This window comes from Elephantulus edwardii, unplaced genomic scaffold, assembly GCF_000299155.1.
Source record: "Elephantulus edwardii isolate Elephantulus edwardi_28Jun2011 unplaced genomic scaffold, EleEdw1.0 scaffold00052, whole genome shotgun sequence".
Taxonomy (NCBI): domain Eukaryota; kingdom Metazoa; phylum Chordata; class Mammalia; order Macroscelidea; family Macroscelididae; genus Elephantulus; species Elephantulus edwardii.
In genome coordinates, this window is record NW_006399802.1 from 7,375,470 (window position 1) to 7,396,945 (window position 21,476).

At 41.3% G+C, this 21,476-nt stretch overlaps 1 protein-coding gene across 3 annotated transcripts in view; it reads left to right on the forward strand.

Moving 5' to 3' along the window:
- Positions 1 to 21,476, forward strand: part of LOC102859407 (lipid phosphate phosphatase-related protein type 1-like) — a 265,870-nt gene that overhangs the window by 228,901 nt on the left and 15,493 nt on the right. For all 3 annotated transcript variants that reach the window (XM_006886885.1, XM_006886884.1, XM_006886883.1), the window contains 2 exons: positions 1,696 to 1,828; positions 20,457 to 20,707. In XM_006886885.1, coding sequence (XP_006886947.1) covers positions 1,696 to 1,828; positions 20,457 to 20,707 — 384 coding nt within the window. The remainder of the gene's footprint in view (positions 1 to 1,695; positions 1,829 to 20,456; positions 20,708 to 21,476) is intronic.

Genomic DNA, 21,476 nt, shown 5'->3' on the forward strand with positions numbered 1-21,476 from the left:
ACACTAGTAGATTCAAGTACAGCAAGAATCCCTAAATTAACCTATGGGGTCAAGAGGTGCTCCTTCAAGGAAGTAGTATTTCACTTATTGGGACATGCCTAAATTTATCCCCAATTGTTCATAAAAATGAAGAACAGTAATGCGGTTTCATCATGTCCATGATGTCCGAGTTCTTAATGCCTTATATTGGCAGAAGTTACTGGATTTATTAAAATATTTTTAAGTAGCACAGCATCTACCAGCTGCTCCACACCCATTGTTGTAATTAAACCCAAACCTAACCCAAACAAACTAATAAAAACCCTTGCTACTATCAAGTCTTATCTATTGACACTCTCCATTGGGTTTCTGAGGCCGTAAATGTTTGCTGGAGGAGATTGGTATTGTTTTTCCTGAAATGTAACTGATAGATTTAAACTTCCAATCATTGGGTTAACAGTCCATCTCACAACGTAGTATCCTACCAGGTTTCTAGTGATGTTGTTTTTGTTTCAAGTGCTACTGATTTTGAACTTATAGCACCCTGCATACGACAGAAGGGAACTCAGCCCATCCTGTGATGTCCCAAAATTCCTTCCTATTGTGCTCACTGCTGCTGTCAGTTAGGTACCAGGTATTTCTAACTCTGCAAAATCATATCTAGACAGCATCGGCCAGCATGATTCATGTCAATGGAATAATTTCGTCTCTTTGTGCCGGATTCCCACACCATCCCAACTAGAATGGCTCTTCTGCCAGGTCAGAGCCACCATTCTACCTGTAATCTCCTGGTTTCTCTGAGCCAGTATTCTACCTGTCATCACCTTGGCTTTGACCCCCCACTAGCCTGACTGGTGGATTCCCCTCTGCTTCAGATTTCATATTCCATGGATCTGCCCCATCTCTGCTTGGGCCAGCGTAGAGCAGTGTCGTCCAACCGCATAGTGTGAACGAGTTGTAAGGCCAGAGCTTCGAAACTGTCGGTGTAGAATTGCTTTCTTCATTGTTAAGAAGTTGTATTGTTACATACTTCTAAGTCAGAACTGACTTACAGCTGACTCTCCAGCAGGTTTTTCAGAGGCAGTAAATCACATAAGGAGGAGATTGCCCATCTTTCTCCTGTGGGGCTGCTGGTGGATTCAAATGGCATGTCTGTGGGCTGGCACTGCTCCTTCTTACCACCAGACCAGCAGAACTCCTTTAACGAGAGGGAGATCCAAATAAAAAAGAACATTTATTCTGCCATTTCAGAGTAGTGGTGATATATTGCAGATAAAAACATTCAGCCTATTTTTGTACTGTAAATAGTAGTAGTAGTAGTGACAAGTGACTAAGTAAGAATTTCTTTGTATCTGTACTTATCAGGCCTTTATGGACACATTGATTATCCCATTATACTCCTCATCATTATAATTCACAGATTGAGCATAAAAAATTCAATCCTGGCACAAGTCTCATCATAATTCCATTATAATTTACTATTTCAATGTGTATCATTTGACATTAAAATCTTGTATTACAGTCTGATATTTGTATGAAGCCATCAGTTGCTGCTTTCTCTTACTCTTTTGAAGAGTTACGTGTAAAATGACCTAATCCGCAAATTTTTTAAAAGTGTGGGTTTTCAAATGGTGCTTAGAAGGAAAACAAAACAAAATGTAATCTCTTTATCAACCAGTTCTCTGCACTGATATATCTCAAACATTCCTTCTCCAGATTTTTATTGGTGAGATTTCCATGTATGTCATAAAATCAACCAGAGAGTCCCTGATTGCCCAGGAGAAAACAATTCTAACTGGAGAATGTTGTTACCTGAACCCCTTACTCCGAAGGATCATAAGGTTCATAGGTAAGTGCAAGACATGATGACCTGCTCCTTTGCCTATCCGTAAAATTTACTGTGATGAACACACTTGATGCAACCGAGTAAGCTAAAGAAACATCAATTTGAAAACCCCTGTCACTGAAATAATTTCTGTAATTCAACTTCCGGTCAAACAATAGACTGGCTAGTAAGTTGAGCACATCCTACAGGGAAGAATGTACAGCGTAGAACAATCAGCCACACAACGTCAAAAAGGCAGTGTTTGCCTGGGGATAACACACAGGAACAGGAAAGAGAGAGAAACGGAAATGGGAAACATAGGAAGAAAATGGGTGGAATGCAGTTACTATGTAGGAATTATCAAAGTAACAAAACGTAATGTGTGTGAATTGTTGAATGGACTCAACTGGGTAAACATTCATTGAAATAATAATAAAAAGCTAAAAAAAAAATAAAGGTCTTGGTCATTTAGGGTATTTCCCAAGGAGTACAGAAATGGAGCTTGATTGAATATATAGTTTGGTATCCAATGGAATTTTGAAAGAGCAGCAGAACTTATTATAAATTATTCCACTCTAATGTTTTCCCCTGTACATTTGTCTGTGATTCTCCATGCACTTATCTCTTGGGATTAACAGGGTCCTCTCCTTTACCATTAGCCAAGTCAGGTGAAGAGGTAGGTGGTGGAAAAACCATAATAAAACAATTTAGAAAGAAGAATTTATTGTAAAAAAAATTGACAGTGAAATCTGATCTTTTCTGAAATGATAAGCAATTCTTTTTTCAGAGAAATTGACAAAATCTGAGAAACCTACTCTAGCACGTCCTTGAAAAGAATGCCTTCCTAGCTGGGCTTTGAACCAGTGATTCCTAGTTCATTCATGACCAACACAGTAAAATGAGAATGGACACAAATTTCTAAATGGTGAGTGATACTAGGATGATAAACAGAATGGGAAAAATTAAGGTCAGTACCCTGCTGGAAATGTAATCTCCCCCTCAGAAAACCAGGGCAGCATGTCAGTTGCCTAGCAACTGAATCTCTTGACCAAAAGAGTCAGAAAAGGGGTGTCTAACTCAAAGATAGAAACCTACTGCACAACTTTGAATGTCTGTGGTTCTCCAGAATCTTGCAAATAATCCCAGCTCTGCATCAGGCTCCTGAAGAGGTTCACTCTTCCTACTCTCGTGTTTGGGGGATCTAACCTGTAATTTTTCTTGTTACAATTATCATTCTGCTGCACCTACATTTTACAAATTTGGGTCTCTTCTGTTACTGCTTCGTCAACTATAACTGAACCGTTCAACCATTCAAAGCCCTGCTTTCCAAAGTCGGAAAACAATTAACTCTCATCAGCGTTGATGGGAAGGGACATTGAAAGAATACAGACCTCCTTCTGAGATGCTAATAAAAACTCCTAAGGTGATAGAGATAAGAATTATAAATACAGGAATTAATATGTATGTGGTTACAGGTAGGGATATAGATCTCGAATATAGAAATTTCAGTGCAGTTCCTACATAGTAATTAACCAATAAATTATAACTTTTACAGTGTTCTCACGAGGATCCTGCAAAATCCAACCAAGCTGAAAAATCCAAAGACTTTTTTGTAATGTGAACATGGCAGATCATAAGATAAGCCGTAATATCACATAGAACACACAGAACTGACAGCTAGGAAAGTGAGGCTCAGAACACAGTATGAGTATGCCCTTCAGTTTCTTGGTAATCCTTAATCCTTTATCCCCACGCATGCAGTAGGACTTAATTGCATCAAACTGTAAGCAAAAATTGCATCAAACTCAAATATTCACTAATATTTTTTTTCTTCTAAGAAATCTTTGCTTTTCATGAGGATAAGTAAAGTAGTAGGTTGGACAGCCTAGTAAATTCTGCTTAAAAACAAACGAACAAACTCAGTCTTTAAAATATTTGTAGACGTTGACTGATAGTATTGGCATATGGAAGTCTATCATCAACTCATCACGTATACCATAATGAGCTCGGTACCTGGTGTGTAGTCTTTTCATTCCAAAAAGTGCTTTTCAGAGATGTCACCCCAAATTTGTTGTTTTGTCAGTCCTGGCATTCTCTGAACTATTTAAAATTTATAAGAGCTCTAAGGAGCCATGCTGTCAGCCTGGAAGCATGTGGTTCAAATCCACCAGTGAATCCATGGGGAAAAGATGGCAGTCACCTCCCGTGCAGTTTACTGCCTCTGAAAAACCCCTGGAAAGTCAATTATGGGTCGGTTCTGACTCAATGATACATAGCAACACCACCACATGAGAAAATATACCTGCCCCCCCATGGGGTTTTCTGGGCTGAAAGCTATATGAGGACGTCCTGATGGTGTAGTGGTTAAAGTGCACTGATGTTAACTGAAAGGTCAGCTGTTCAAAGCTGATCCATGAGAGAAAGAAGTGGCAGTCTGCTTCCCTGAAGACCAACAGCCTTGGAAGCCTTATGGAGCAGTTCTGCTCTATCCTGCTGTGTCACCGTGAGCCAGGATCGCCCCCACAGCAGTGGGTTTGGGCCCTTAGGGTCTTTGTGGAAGCACACAGCAAAGTCTTTCTCCATGGAGCCTCTAAATGGAGGCTCAATGGGAAAGCCTTCTTTTGTCCTGGAGAGCAGCTGTGAGTCAAAATCAACACAGTGGCAGAGGACATTTTGCTTTTAGTCCTTAGTAATTTCTTCTTTATTTATTTTAGTTGTTGTTATTTACCATAGAGTCGGAACTGAACCTTGGCTGACACTCTGGTGGGTTTCCAGAGGCAGTTAATCGCATGGGAGGAGACTGCCCATCCTTCTCCCACCGAGCAGCTGGTGGCTTCAAACCATGTGCCTTCAGAACTCCAGCACAGCTTCTTGCCTCTGGGCCACCAGAGCTATAGATACAAGATTAGGCTGTTAGGCTGTCTTTTAGCACCTAAAGTAGCCTGTCATCCTGAAATTAGTTTTTTTACTTGAAATCACATCTTTGCCATGTTATCACTTCTAATAAAATGTAATTAAATTTTATAAGACCAAGCAGGTCTTATGCGATTTAGGTCAGGTCCAAAAATTAGGTAACACTCGACAGAATAGAAAGTGACTTAGTAAACAGTTAATTCATGTAACACTAATTAAATACCATAAATTAAGTGTGGCCTAAATGAGGCATGAATATTTTAAATGCATTTTCAAAGGTTACAGTGTTTTATGGCTGTAAGAATTGATATTCTGAGACAGGCTTAATGTCAACCTTTTTGAGAACTGGAAATCTCTCCTCAATTTTGAAAGCTATTTAAAATGTACTTTCTCTTAAAGGAGACACTTTTTATACAGTCAGTTCATTTCTGCTTGTGTCTGTTGTTGTTGTGTGCTGTCAAGTGGAACCGACGCATCGCTGACTCTCCAACATATTTTCAGAGGCATTAAAGCCACGCTGGAGGAGATTGCCTATCCATCTCACAGAGCAGCTGGGGGATTTGAGTCACGTGCCTTTGGGATTGCAGCACAGCTTCTTACCACTAGGCCACAAGAGCGCCCTACCTAGGTCTCGTATTTATAATGAAAGCATAGTTTACTTGGTCCTATCTACTCAACCTTCAACAGAGAACTTATTGAGCACCTACTGTATACTTGATGCTGATTGAAATGCTGAAGACATGTTAGTAAACAAAACAGAAAGACATTTTCCCTCATTGGGTTTATATTGCAGTGGAAAATGTCAAATTTTCAAAAAATTTAACTAATTGTACTGTTTCATAGAAGAGAAATTCTATAGAGAAAAAATGGAAAGGGGAAAGGAATAGGGAGTTTTGAAGAACAACTCTACAGATTTAAGTGGAGGGGATGTGTCACACAGTGCTAAGAATATTGTAGTGTGACAATGATTTTACAATAGCGTAGAGTATGTAAGGACAGGGACAAGCTCTAACATGTCATTATCCACTGGAAGAGATGAGATTCCCAGAGAACTAGGCAAGGTCCATTTGTTGATTGAGCTCATCCAAAGATAAGTCCCGGGACCCCAGACGTCTGACTTTGGTTCTGAGTTAGAAGTCTAGTCTTTACAAGGAAAATAGTAAGAGTAAAGCAGTATCTGTAGGCATAAGGAGATGTTTCCAGAACCAGCCATGAAGCTCAGATACATAGGTCAGAAGGAAAAACCCAAAATGAGTCTTAACTCTGTGAGCAGTCAAGCCACCATAATTTGAGGCTAATATATTGATCATTCCACCAAGAATCCAGTGGATGAGGTTATAAGGTTATATCAAGGATATAAGGGAGGAGGTTAAAGCTGAGAGGCCAGGTTGTCCTAGGCAGGTTGTGCACAGAAAGTCAAAGTGCAGCCTTTACTCAGGTCTAGAGGAGTTGTGGCAGGGCTCTTCTTGGTTGTTCTACACAGTTAGACACACCTTCATGTGAATGCCATTCTTTTCAAAGACACTCAGCACCAGTGATTAGAAGTTGGACTAAAAGAACTAACAGAACAGGGAATGGCTTTCTCTAGTACCTTGAAGGTAAATTCATTTTAGTAAGATCAACCTGACTATTACTGCTTTGGGGGATAAGATAATACGTTTTGTGTAGGAGGGTAAGGACTGCCCTGTATATTGTTGTTGTTAGGTGCTGTCAAATTCGACTCCTAGCAACCCAGTGAACAACCAAACTGACCCCTGCCCTATCCTGTGCCATCCTCATCATCTCTGGCACGCTAGAGCCCATTGCTGGAGTCACCATGTCAATCTATCTCATTAAAGGTCTTTCTCTCCTTCACTGGCACACTCTATCTTTCCAAGCATGAAGCCCCTTCCTAAGGAATAGCCTCACCTAACTACATGTCCAAAGTATAAAAAACAAAGCTTCGCCATCTTTGCTTTCAAAGAGCACCCTGGCTGCACTTTTCCCATGGCATATTTGTTCTTTTGGCAGACCATGGGATATTCAGTGCTCCCCTCCAATACCACACTCAGAGGCAGCAGTTCTTCTGTGATCCTTATTGATAACAATTGTGCTCATGCAGAATCTACATCTAAACCAAGAAGCTGTTATTCAAATGGAGCAAGGGAACACTACATGGTTTAAAATCAGAAAGGGTGTGTGTCAGGGTTTTAGCCTTTCTCCATACCTATATAATCTATATGCTGAACAAACAATTTGCAAAGTCAGACTCTGTGAAGAAGAATGTGGCATCATTAGAGGAAAACTCATCACCAACCTACATTATGCAGATGACATAGCTTGGCCCTCTGTATTAAGAGTGACTAAAAGACCTTGGTATCTTCCTACCACAGACGAATAGGAATCCTCACTGAACCCAAAACTCACTATCATTGACTCAGTTCTAACTCAGAGAAACCCTTCATCAGGTTTCTGAGGCTGTTAATCTTTTTGGGGAAAGACTTTTTTTTTCCCCTCCTACAACAAAATGTCTAGTAGATTCAAACTGATCTTTTGGTTAACAGTTTGACCCGTTACACACTTTACAATCAGTAATAAATGCACATTTTGAAATTTTTTGTTAATTCACTGGTGCACATTTTCTTCCCTCCCCCTCCCTACCCTTTCCCAGTCCACTTTGCAGTGAACCTCTTGTCCATATTGTTGACATACATATAATACCTAATCATATATTCCTCTCAAACCATTCTTCCCCTCACCTGTTCCAGTGCAATGTTCATTCTCTATCTACTCTTTTCCTATTCTCCCCTCAACCCTCCATATCAGTCCTATTTTATAACAATAGTGTTATGCAGTATTTGTCCTTTTGTGACTGAGATATTTCACTCAGCATAATGCCCTCCAGGCTCACCCGTGTTTTGTAATGTTTTACGAGTTCATTGTTTTTCAACGCTGCTAATACTCAGTTGTGTGAATGTACCATAGTTTTTGTATTAATTCATTTGTTGATTGGCACTTGGACTATGCCAACTCTTTGCTTTTATAAATAATGCAGCAATACGCACAGGTGTGCATACCTCTTTTTGAGTCATGGCTCTGATTTTTTTAGGATATATTCAGGGCTTCATTATTTGTTTGTTTTTATATACTATTGAGTTGGAACCAACTCATAGCTGACCCTCCAGCAGATTTTCAGAGGCTGAGTAATTCACACAGGAGGAGATTGCACTAGGGGCATTAAAATTATATCCCAAAATTGTACCATATGGGCCAAAATCACCCCCAGATAAAAGCCACTGTTACTTTTTTTCAGTACGTTGCAAAGATTTTTGTAAAGAAAACTATCTGAATATTTTCCAAAGGCAAAGTATTTTAAAACTAACCAGATGAGGCACACCAAATCATACAAACACTATCCAAACTTCAAAAATGAGTCCCCAAAATTAGTAATAGTTGTTTCAAAGCTTTCTCTAGTTAAAAAATAAAAATGGGTATGGTGTATTTAGGAAACAAGATTTAAATTATGGTGCTGTTGTTGAATTGATTCTGACTCACGGAGACCCCATGTGTACAGAGCATAACTGCACCAGTTGGTTGCCAGGGCTGTTAACCATCAGAAACAGGTAGCCAAACTTGTCTTCCAAAACACCTGGGGGTGGGTTTGAATCACCAACCTTTTGGCTCGTAATTGAGCATTTAACAATTATTAACACAATCTAGGGAATGCAAATTATTACACTGGAATATAATAACAGAAATTAGGAAATGCATCAGGCAGAAGACAGTAGTACCTGTATCAGACAACCTTTCAGGTTTGGTCTTGGTCTGATGGATGGGATGAGGGTGGATTAAAATCACCAGCTTTAGCTTTAGAAACTGACAAATGGGAAATCAGAAACGGTTGAGTTTAAAAATTGTTCTTTTGGAAGTCCTCTGAAAATTCAGGGTTTGATCTGCTTGTTTTGAGATTCCTAAGTAGATAAGCTTCTTTTCTCTGCATTTAGTTTGTATCTGGGGGTTTCTCTCCAGATGTATCTACATCCATATCCTCCATGTGTTTTATTTTAAGATTATCATTGCCTCCAGCAAACTTGTTGGGTTTTTGTCTTTATCAGTCAGTATTTGGATCCGCATTGCCTAGAGGAACCCAGAAGGAGATACTTAGAAGCTGTGTGGTGCAGTGATAAGAGAATTGAGTGAGGCTTTGAGAAATGAAGCAGGGAGATGTCCTGGTAGAGGAGGCGACACATAGAAGATGCTATTTTTATGGTAATAACACAGAGTGAGTGTGAGAGAGTGTGTGTGTGTGTGTGTGTGTCTGGTTTAGGGGAAAACTTACAGACCAATGAGCTTTCCACTGCTCATTTTATATCATGGCTAAGTTCCAGTCCTCTCAATGTAATAGCGCTCTTATCTTTTTCCTTCCTGAGTTCTGTGTTATCATTTCTTTCTCTCCTCTTCTTATTTTCTCAACATCACTTTGGAGCAAAAACTGTCTTTTGGTCTTCTACAGTTGTTTGGATGGGAGTTCTGGTGGCCTAGTGGTAAGAATATGTGCTGCAGTCCCAAAGGCACACAGTTGGAGTCTGCCAGCTCTACTCTGCAGGAGAAGGGTGGGCAGTCTCACCCCGAGAAGGATGGGCAGTCTCACCCCGAGAAGGGTGGGCAGTCTCACCCCGAGAAGGGTGGGCAATCTCCTCCTGTGCTATTACTGCCACAGAAACCTGCTGCAGGGTCAGCTGTGGATTGTTTTGACTCCATGGTACACAACAACAACAACAACAACAGTTCTTTGGGTTTTCAGAGAATTGTCACGGGTATCATTGTTCACTTTATAGATGTACCTCTTGTTTGGCTGCAAAGTGATCCCCAAGGGTGAGTTCTGTTCCAACTTTGAAAGGAGATCAGAATCCCTAATAGTGTGGAGGTTAAAGCTTTATCCACAGCTAGACTTTAGAATAATCATTTCTGAATTAGTTTCCAGAATTTCAAGGACAAATGAAAGCTTGAATGACTCCTAGATTCCTCATTCTGTCTTCATTCATAAGTGTAATTGCATCCTAACTATATTTCAACAGCTTCTTACACAAAGAATAAGGAATTTTAAATCTACATTGGAGAAGTTTTGGGGGTCATGTTTGATGTTTGTTACTGCTCTTTCCCTACCTCCGCCCCCAAAGCGGGTGGCCCTTGAGCCTTTCACTAAGGGTGGAGACCTGCTAGAGGGTGTGGCTTTAAAATCTATAATGAGGTGATGGGTCTGTGAGCCAGCCTGGGGCCTTGGAGTCTCCCTGCACTCTAGGAATTGGCTGCTAGCTAGCACCTCGATGGCGGTCTCATCTTGATGGTGGCCAAATTTGTTAATTTTAGAATGAATATTCTTTAAAGGCACAGCAATTACTTGTCTGTTTGCTGTACTGAACAACTTGGAGTTGCTGTGTCGCTGAACACCATTTCATAATTGTGTCAAATATCATAATGATTACCCATTATGTACAATGTTTGGATAAGGTGCCAGATTGATTCATGCTGGGAAGCAGGAGGGGCATCTACATCCTAAACTAGATGCTTCTGGAAACTACAAACTTTATAAATGTACAGAAATTATGTTAGCTACAGAACAGAGTTCAGGTCTTTTGTGCAAAGCTTACTCTGAGTCATATCCAACTCGACAACGATTAACCACTGCTAACTGGACTAGTGCTGTTCTATCTGGAGGAACACTCTTCCACTTTGCACGTTACTCTGTCAATATGCTGTAGGAAGTAACCTGGGTTTGCTATGATGCTGAACCTTGTGCCTTTGGGGTATCATAATAGTTTTCCATGGTAGACAGTGGTGGAGCTCCCAGTTGTAAAACAGGTTTGGAAATAGGAGTGGCATCCACTTCCTAAACCACATGCCTCTGGAAACTCTGTGAACTTGGAGAAATGACGATAGTTATGGGAAGGCATAAGGTCTTTTGTTCATAGAGTCGCTTTGAGTTGTGCTCGACTCGACAACAATCAACAACAACATTGAAGACCATTTAAATTACATCCATCTCAGTGGTTGTAATCCACAGGTGTTTTGGCAATATCCAGCAACATTTCTAGTTGTCACAACTATAGGAGAAAGAGGGATGAAAAACTAGGATTTAGTGGGTGGAAGCCAGGGGATGCAGTTGAACAGCCTACAGATGCACAAAACCAAGTAAAAGAAAACAAAACAGTGCAGTTGAATCAGTTCTGAGTGAGAGTTGGCCTCCAGGGGCCTATAAGGAAGTTCTAGTGGCGTAGTCTGTAGCGAACTAGGCTGCGAATCAAAAGGCTGCGTGTTTCTGGGGGTTTAAATTCACTCGCAGCTCTTCTAGAGAGGAGGAAGGTGGATAGTCTTCCCCCTATGAGATCTACAGCCTTGGGTTGGAGTTGAAGTCAACTGAATGGTGGTGTGTCTTTTTGATACTAGTTTGCTTTGTTTGTTTTATTGAGTTTCTGGAGCTAAATTTCTATGAGCGCAGGTTGCCCTTCTTTTTCCTGTGGAGAAGGTAGTGAATTTGAAGTGTTGACTTTTGGTTAGGAGCCTGATGCACTGCACACCGTATTACCATGTGCACAGGACAGCCCTTCACAGAAAAGAATTGTCTTATCCAGAATGCCATAAAGCACCCTGTTTGATTCATTTGAATAAAACCATATCATCAGGAAATTAGGTAATCTTTTACTCAGGGAAGTAGAAATGCAGATTTGATCTTGCATCTAAAAAAATACTGGGTTATTTTCTAGTTGAAGACTCATCATCTTTATTAAGTAATGATCCTTTGTCTTCATTTACAAAATGAGTAGTTACGCTAGAGACAAATACAGGGCATTTAAAAATAGACAAAACACACCAGCTCATCACATTATTAAAGATTGTCCACTAGTATAAAAGATGAGCAACACAGAGTCAAGTGTTTGGTTTAGAGTGTTATAAGTATCTGATCATTTTCCTGCATTTTCACATAATTTTATCATTACTTAAAATGCAAAAGGTATTTCCTTCAGTCAGTTACAGTAATAGAAGCATCAGGTATTTATATAAACTCACTCATTCATTTCTGGTAAGCTGGAACCAACTCAGAGCTGACCCTCCTTTGGATTTCCAAGGCTGTAAATGACCCAGGAGGAGTCTTTCCCCAGGGAGTTCCTAGTGGATCCAAACTGTCAAAGAGCCGTGGCCTTGGAATTAGCAGCACAACTGCCTTAGGATTATCCATCAGAGCTCCTTTATATCCATATACGTTACTAAGAGTTTTGGAACGGCTTTGTATAAATTCCATGATCAACCTCTGATGTAAGGATGATTTAAAAACCATATTGCAGACGAGTTAGCTGAGCTTCAGATTATTTTAAAACATCTATTCTTATGATTAAAATCACACCATCAACTACGCCGATGGCTATCAGCTGGCAGTGCAGCTCAGCACCGGTGGAAGAGACAACAAGAATTTCTGTTCTATGAACTACTAAAATTAACTATCTAAAGAAAGAGCATAGTTTTGTCCCTGACTTCGTTTTAAGCATAAATATTATTTGATCAATTCATTGCCGAAGTGATGACTGTCATGTCTCAATCACTTGTAATCTGTTAGATACATTCTGTCATCTTTTCCCAGGAAGTTGTTGTCTACAAAATTGAGGAATTTATATTCTACGGTGGCAAATGTCATGTATTTCATGAAATTTGTGCTTTAAATCCTGGGCCCCACTTTTTTTTTTAATTGCTACCAAGTATATCTGAAGTACTTTTATCATGGTCAGATATTTGTTTTTTTAATGCATAAGGAAATCAGCTTATTACTTGTAAACTTTGTCACTGTTACCAGAGTGAAATGGAACCTTATTGTGGTTTTGATTTGCGTCTCTGTGATTGCCAGTGATATTGAGCATTTCTTCATGTGTCTGTTTGCCATTCGAATATCTTTCTCTGAAAATTCCTTCCATATCTTTTTGTTGGTGTGATTGTAAAATGGTACAACCATTCTTGAAGGCAGTTAAATACTTCCTCAAAAAGCTGAACTAGCTGACCCAGCTATTGCACAATTTGGAATATACCCTGAGAATATGAGAACTGAGGCACAAATGGAGGATTGTACACCCGTGTCCATAGTAGTGTTATTCACCATCTCAAGAACATGGAAACAGCCCAGATGTCCAACCACAAATGAATGGATTGAGAAAATACAGTACATTCACACAGTGGAATACTATGCAGCACGTAGGAGCAATAATGTTGTAAAGTAATTACCTAACTTGGGAGGGACTGGAGACCATTATGCTGAGTGAACTAACTTAGTCTCACAAAGACAAAATTGCATGAAACCATTATTGTAAAATTAGTATAAGGATCCAAGGGTGGGTGGTAGCAGTGGGAGGGGACTGTACAATCATGGGATTGTACAATTTGATGGGTGGGGTGTGAGGAAAATTGGAAGAATCTGTCTGGAAAACAATGTATTCAAATTTTGTAAATAAGTATAATTTTAAAAAAGAAATCAGCTTAGAGAATCAAGAATAAGAATATGGACTTTGACATTTAGTTGGTCATCTCAGCTGTTCCACTAACCACTAGTGTGATGTTGGTCACATTAGGTAGCCTCTCTCTCTCTATGCTCAACGTCCTTACCTGTGAAATGTAGAGATAACAAAATAACGTGTGCTGAATGGGCCCAGTAGAGCAGATTGTGAGCATGACACAGGACCAGGCTGCCCTTTGTTCTGTTGTGCATAGTATCACTGTTAGTTGAAGTCAGCTGACGGCACAACAACAGAATTATAGAAGTTCCATGAGGATTAAATGAATGAATGTTGCTAAGAACTTGGAACAGAGCCTGGTACATATTGAACATTATGTATTAGTTCTTGAGGTAACTAGTAACCTCATATCTGTGGCGTAATCAAACATCTCACCAACATAATACACCCTTTCAAAGGAAATGGTAATTGCAGATGTATTATCTTCCCAAGCAAAAACTTGATGTTTGAATAACACCTTTTTCATTGTTCAAGCATTCTCAGTATCACCCAACGGAGCAGGATTTTTGGTCCTTTTCCTCTGTGTCATTCTGCTGGAGCAGTCTTCTTTGAACACTCTCTGATGAGCACACTTTCTGAGTGTGTGGGCAAGGAAGTGTGGGACGAAGGTAACACAAGCTGCAGTGGAGAGTAACAGTCTGTGCGAGGAGGCCTTCCAGGATGGGAACACTCCCCCACTTTTCCCATGCAATAAATGATTTTTCTGGTTTATCCATGGGAGCTCTGGTGGCTTGTTAAAAAGTGGCCCCTCCCATCGCAAAGGCAGACAGTTCAAATTCACCAGCTCCTTTGCAGGAGAAAGAAGAGCAGTCTCTTCTCATGTGATTTATTGCCTCTGAAAACCCACTGGACGGTCAGCTATGAGTCAGTTCCAGCTCAACAGTACACCACCTCACAACACCACCACTTTAACTCGGGAAACTTGTTTTTATGCCTTGTCCACAACCCTTTGCTTTTAAAAAATGTCATGTGTTAACTTCATGAAAATTCTTAGAAGCCAAATGCATGTGTCCACTATATAATTCTTAAACTGACAGTCATTTCAACTCACAAATAAAGGTGTGCTTTGCACTAGGATGGTTTTTCAGAGCTGTAGCTTAAAAGCAGTTTGATGGTATGATGCTGAATCAAATCTTTAGTTAGGAGGTTTCCAAAGAGAGCTCCTTGGCACCATTGAACTGACATCTCCTCCTACTCACTTCTTGGGTGCAGAAAGGAGGAATGACCACAGAGACAACATCCAGCATGCACTGCTCTCTGAGAGGAGAAAAGCCCGTGAGTCTGCTCCTCTCAAGGTGTAATAGCTATCCCCCAGTCACCTCCTGCCTCGTTCAAGAATGTACATCTCTAAATACACATATAATTCTGTATGCACGAGGTTCTCTGTCAAATTTAAAGAGCAGAATTCATCCAATAGAGATAGCAGTTCTATTCTTGGAGCACTTGAAATCATGAATCTCCAAGTCAGTGGCCAGACACTAGAGGGGAAAGGAACTCTCTCTTTTTTCTGTACTCTCTGACCTCTGATTAGAAACTTGAGGGGTTTTTCCCCCATGAAATAAGATATCATGTGTGTATTTAAAGGAAAGAAATAAATCTACTCTGTCCCTACGTCTTACTAATAGTGGACACCTCTCACTGGTCCCTTCTTAAAGTTGGTGTCAGCTTTAGTTAATTATCATCATACATTTCCATCTTCTCTCACTGTCGTTCTAGATATTTAGTGGGCAGTTGAGTGACGAACAATCAACAGCAGTTAGCAAGATACTGTTGTTTATTGTTATGTGTTGTCAAGCGGGAAATGACTCATAGTGACCTGAACTCCTGCAGACTTTTTGGAGGCTGTAAGGCACACAAGAGGAGATTGTCCATCTTTCTCCTAAAGAACACCTAGTAGATTCAAACTTCCTGATTTGGGGTTGGCAGCACAGCACCTAATCCAGAGCTCCCTTTATGGATATTATACATTTAATGTTTTACAACACGTTTTAGCCTGCAGTTCTGATTCTATTCCGCAAGGAGGTTTAAATCCCTTTAGAGTTTTAAGGAATTATTCTTCCCTTTTCACACCCTACTGGACAGAAATGTATGCTGATACTGAACTAAAGCTGACACCAACTTCAAGGAAGGACCAGTGAGAGGTGTCCACTATCATCAGTAAGATGTATGGATGGTGTACATTTCTTTCTTTCCTTTAAATACACACATGACATTTTATTTCATGGAAAAACTCAAGTGTCTAATCAGAGGTCAGAGACTACAGCAGAAAACAGAGAGTTCCTTTTCCCCCTAGAGTCTGGTCACTGACTTGGGGATGCATCATTTCAAGAGCTCATAGAATAGGACTGCTATCTTACTACTGGATGAATTCTGTTATTGTTAAGTGTCGTTAAATCATCACCAACTCGTAACTGCCCTTCCAGTGGGTTTTCAGAGGCTCTAAATCGCATGGGAGTTTTCAGAGGCTCTAAATTGCTCATCTGTCTGTCTTGGTGCAGACAGTGGATTCAAATGACGTGTCTTCGGATTGGCAGTGCAGCGCCTTCCCACTCAGCTAGTTTCTGCTAATCATACCTAGGCCTGGGCCCTAGGAGCCTTCAGGATGTAGTGGGTTAAATGATGGGCAGATAACAGGAAGGTCAGTGATTCCAGCCCACCAGCTGCTCCAGGGCTCCTGGGGAGAAAGACAGTCTGTGCCTCTTGAGATTTACAGCCTCAGAAACTCAATAGGGCTTTTTTGCTCTGTACAGTTGCTGGAATTCAGAGCTGATTCCATAGAAGTGCGTTTGGTCTTGGTTTGGACCTGGGGCTTGAGAATGTAATGAAGGTTACATATGTGGAAAACAATAGAATACTTCTCAGCAGTGAGCTGTTTGACCACAGATTTTGTCCAGTTCTCTGTCCGCGCAGCCTAACAGTATCATGATTTAAGGCCTGTTAGTATTGCTCAGTGGATGGCCCCTATGCGTGTTTCTTGGTTACATCACTGTTTTTCTTACTACATCCTTTATCATGTAAAAGGACTGATACTGTGTATAAAGGAGCCAGGTCATAATATTTCACCTCCATTTTGCAGACAGCTATCCATCAATGATTCTGACCTGTCCAGACGTGTCTTGTGTGAGATCAGATGGCATCCAGATAAAACACTGGCAAAACAAAAAAGTAATAGTCTTTTTAAAACCTTTTTCGTTCCTATTACTTTATCCTTTGACTTACCTGATGAGCGTCAATGAGGTTCTTTATAGGCATGACGAAGAGGCCTCATTACCTTGCCTTAAACTTTCATGTCATCCTGACTGAGTCCATGGGCATTGTGAGCAGATTTCTGTTTCTCCTCGCTCCAGGTCCCTTCTAGGCCCTGACCCTATTAGCATTTCAGTGCCCCCCTCCTTTTAGAGAGCTGGAATTACCAAATCTGTCTACGTCATACTATTCCATAACACATGCGTCCTGTGAGGTGGTCCTTGGACTCAATCCTCTTGACCCTCCCTTGGCCATTGCTAATGCCAACACCCTGTTGTCTGGTGCCATGCTAGGTGTGAAACATTTCTAAGAGACGTGTAGGGGCCTTGAGCTATATATACCTTGAGTGTCACAAAGCCCTCTTTAATTGTATTTTCGGAAACCATTCCAGAGATTTCTACTGCCCAGGTTTCTTCCAGTCTGAGACAGTGTATGGAAATGTCTTGTATTAGACCAAACAGGGCTCTCTCTCCATTGTATGAGGAGAAAACTGCTGTGGGTTATTATCTCCATCCCTCCTCAGTTATGGTTGATCTTAGAAGCTCATCTAGTCAGGCGTTGGCTCTAGATCCTTCTGTCCTTACTGAACTTGGAATTCAGAACAAAGGAAGTATCAACAATCACAGCGACAGATTTCTCAACGATGTAGTTCTGTTCACTCAAAAGGCTTTCGTGTTTGCTGGGAACTTGAAAATTCATTCACAAATGCAGTCCACTTACCTGAAGCAAGAAATGCTGTTGATAGAAACAGGAGAGGCCAGAAGATAAATAGAAGCCGTTAAGAGTGAGCAGAATGCAATTGATGCCTGTTAAAATTTCAAAAATCCAATCTCACAAAAAGAATTTTAGAGGTCAGGCTAATGAAAAAAACCCAATTTTTAAATATTTCCTTCAAATCACGTCTGACAGTACGAGAGTAAATGGTGCTTCTCCCATCTCCGAGGACAAAAGTGGCTGTGCTATTTTTAGTTTCTGAGACTTAAAGGAGAAATTTTTAAAAACACGCACAAGGGGCTCTGCGTTAAATAACAGAGGGGTGTCCTGAGCTGCCTTACAAAAGCCCCATAGGAGCTGATGCTGCCTGTGAATCAGTGCAGCGTGTTTGATGGCCCTTTGTTGGCATGGACCTCGGCAGGCAGGTGCTGTCCTCTGGCCCCCATGGTGCCCCTCTGAAGCCAGATCAAATGCGCCCGAATGAAATGTTGTGAAGGCAGATGCTTGTTAAGCCTTCAGAAGAAGCAGACATAATCCAGGGAAGGCAGAGAGATGAGAGAAGAAGCAACTTTCAGTAAGGATATCACGGAACAGAGGTGAGGAGTGGCAGCTACAGAATCACAGTGAACGCTGAGCTGACATCTCACACGCGAATCCAAGGAGCCTGGAAAGCCTTGCTCTCGGAGAGGACAAGCCCGCCCTCACTGGAAGCACTTCTAACAAGTGAAATGGTCAAATCAGGAAAAGAGTGCATCAGGGATGCATCCCGTCTCCATATCTTTTCAATCTATATGCAGAACAGATCATTTGGGAAGCTGATTTTTATGAGGAGGATTATGACATCATAACTTGTGTTATGCTGATGACACAACCTTGCTTGCCAAAACTGGGGAGAACCTGAAACGATTGCTACAGAACGTCAAGGACTGTAGTCTTTAATATGATTGAAGCTCAACATCAAGAAAACAAAACGATTCTGACCACTGGGCCAATTGGCAGCACCATGATAGGTGGAGAAGAGATTGAGGTTGTTAACAATTTCAGCTTGCTTGGATCTGCAGTCAGCACTTTTGGTGCCGGTAGCCAGGAATTCAAAAGACAAATTGGATTAAGAAAGTCTCCAATCAAGGACCTCTCAAGAGTACAGAAGAGCACAGATGTCAGTCTAGAGACTAAGATGTGGCTGATCTAGGCTATGGTCTTCACAGTAACTTCCTATGTAGCAAAGAGCTGGACAATGCATGAGAATGACAGAAGAAAATATGTCTTTGAGTTGTGTTGCTAGAGAAGAGTATTGGACTACCATGGACCACCAAGAAAACAAACAAGTTTGTCCTGGAGAAAGTGAAACCAAGTTACTCTCTGAAGGCAAGGACTTTGAAGCTCCATCTTACATACTTTGGGCATGTTGCCAGTAAGGATCAGTCCTTGGAAAAGGACATCATGCTTGGAAGGGTGAGGAAGAGTGCAGACAAGGAAGACTCTGGATGAGATGAATCGACACAGTGACTAGGGTAATAACGACAGGTGTATCAGATTGAATCAGGATAGGACAAGGTTCCGAGCTATTGGGCATAGGATCGCTATAAGTTGCAGGCAACCCAACAGCACATAACAACAGCAACAACAGTGTCATCAACAACACTTATCTTTAGTGCTTTTCCTTTCTTTTCTTTGTTCTATGTCAAATAAAACAGCAAAACAAATTCCTTTACTTGAAATATGCCATATTATCAGTTACTCCTGATAGAAACCACTGCATATTCAAAACAGACCAGAGAGAACCTTTTGCCCTATGGGAAGAATCTATGTGGAGTAACTACTTAAAGCTGTGTGTATGTTTTATAGAGGTGACCTCGTTTCATCTTCCCAGCTTCTCTCTGAGGTCTCCTTCCTCTCCCTGAGCCTGTTGCATGTTACACCTGAGGGTACCAACGTCTAGAGACAGTATGTAACTAACCTAAATAAGAGGTGAGTCACCAGTGGAGAGCTTGATCTCAGGTCCACATGACTCTCAAATTCAGATTCTTTCTATTTGGACAGTGTTTCTCCTAACTTCCTTATATAGGCATACTTCATTTTATTGCATTTTCATAGATAGTGCTTTTTTTAACAAATTGAAGGTTTATGACAGCTCTGCTTCAATCAAGTCTATCAACACTGGTTTTCCAACAGAGTGTACTAACTTCATGTCTCTCTGTGTCACATTTTGGTGTTTCTCACAGTATTCCACATTTTTTATAATGTTGTTACACCCTTAATATACTACAGTATAGTGCAAATGTAACTTTTATGTGCACTGTGTGTAAAGTCCAGATGGAATCGACCCATAGCTGACCCTACAGTGGGTTTTCAGAGGCAGTAAATCATACAGGAGGAGATTGCCCATCTTTCTCCCATGGAGCAGCTGGTCAATTCAAACTGCATGCCTTTGGCTTGGCAGTGCAACTCCTTACCACCAAGCCAGCAGAACTCCCTTCTATATATACTTGTTGTTAAGCATTTGAGTTGAGTACGACTCACAGTGACCCCATAAACAACAGACCTGAACTTTGTCCTGTCCTGTGTCAAACTCACCATCTTTGACACACTCAGGCCCATTGCTGCCATCACTGTGTCAGTCCACCTGGTCAGAATCTTCCTCTTCTTCACTGTCTCTACACCTTTCCAGGCATGACGTCCCTCTCCGAGGAATAGCCTCTCCTACTAACATGTCCAGTCTGTGTGTATGAGACAAAGCTTTATCATCCTTGCTCCAAGGAGCACTCTGGCTGCACCTTCTCCAAGACCTATGCTTGTTCTTTTAGCATCCCATGGACTATTCCGTACTCTTCTATTAATAATTATGTTCATATGAACCAAGAAACAGTATTCATATGACATTTTATTTGTTGCAGTAATCACTTTAATATCGTATAGAACTGAACCTCCAGAATCTCCCAAGTATGACTGTAGAAAACATTAACATGCTGGTAACAGAATTTCTGTGTCGATTTAGAAGACAAAGACTTGAGAAGTAGGCATACCTTACTTTTAAAAACAATTTCCTCCTGGAGAGATTCAGGATCCTTTTGCTTGGCCATTGTGTACCCTCCCTGGTTCCTGGTGGCGGATAATGTGGAGGAGAAAAATTATTCAGAGGAAGCAATTTCTCTTGTCGTTTCCACTCCCTGAAAGCTGTTTCCTCCCGAAACCAGTTGGCAGGACATGTTCCTCGTTCCTAATTGTGCGAAATCTTTTCACAGGGGTGTTCGCTTTTGGACTGTTTGCTACTGACATTTTTGTAAACGCCGGGCAGGTGGTCACAGGGCACCTAACGCCATACTTCCTGACAGTGTGCAAGCCAAACTACACCAGCGCAGACTGCCACACGCACCACCAGTTCATCAACAACGGGAACGTTTGCACCGGAGACCTGGAAGTGATCGAGAAGGCTCGGAGATCCTTCCCCTCCAAGCACGCTGCTCTGAGCATTTACTCTGCCTTATATGCCACGGTGAGTGTGCAAGTCTTGCTGTCTCTCCCTATCTGAGATGTGGGACATTTTCTCTCTCTCCCTCCCTCCATCCCTCTCTCTCCTCCTCCCTTTTCCTCCCCCTCCCTCCCTCTCTCCCTCTTTCTCTTTCTCTCTCTCTTACCCCCCATTATTTCGTCACTGATAAACTAAAGAAAAATCCTCCTTGCCCTCAAGTGTCAAATGTAACTCATAGCTGAACTTCCAGTGAGTTTTCAGAGGCTATAAATTGCTTATCCGTCTCCCATGGAGCAGCTAGTGAATTCAAACCCTGCATCTTTGGATTGATAGAGACCCTTCCTGCCCCCTAGACCACCAGACCTCCAAACTCAGAACCAACTCATAGCTGATCCTCCACCAGATTTTCAGAATCTATACATCTCCTGAAAGACTGATACGGGAGGAGATTGCCCCATCTTTCTTTGTGGAGCAGCTGGTGTATTCAAACCACGTAATTGGGGTTAGCAATCCAGCTCTTTACCGACTAGGCCAGCTGAGCTCCTTGGCTGGTAATGAAGGCCCCCTACAGCATGGGTCTCCCGCCTCCCCAGCATCCTCTCTTGCCACAGAATATTTGTTCTGGAAAGGATTTTGATAATCACCTAGTCAGTTCCCTCATTACAGATGTAGAAGCCATGATCCACACGCCACTGTTGGCTAAAGTTTAAGCGTGGCACAAGTGTGTCATGGCTGCCTTAAGCTTTCAGGTGGGGCTGACCGCACACCTTTTTCTTTTCTCTGTTTCTCCTCC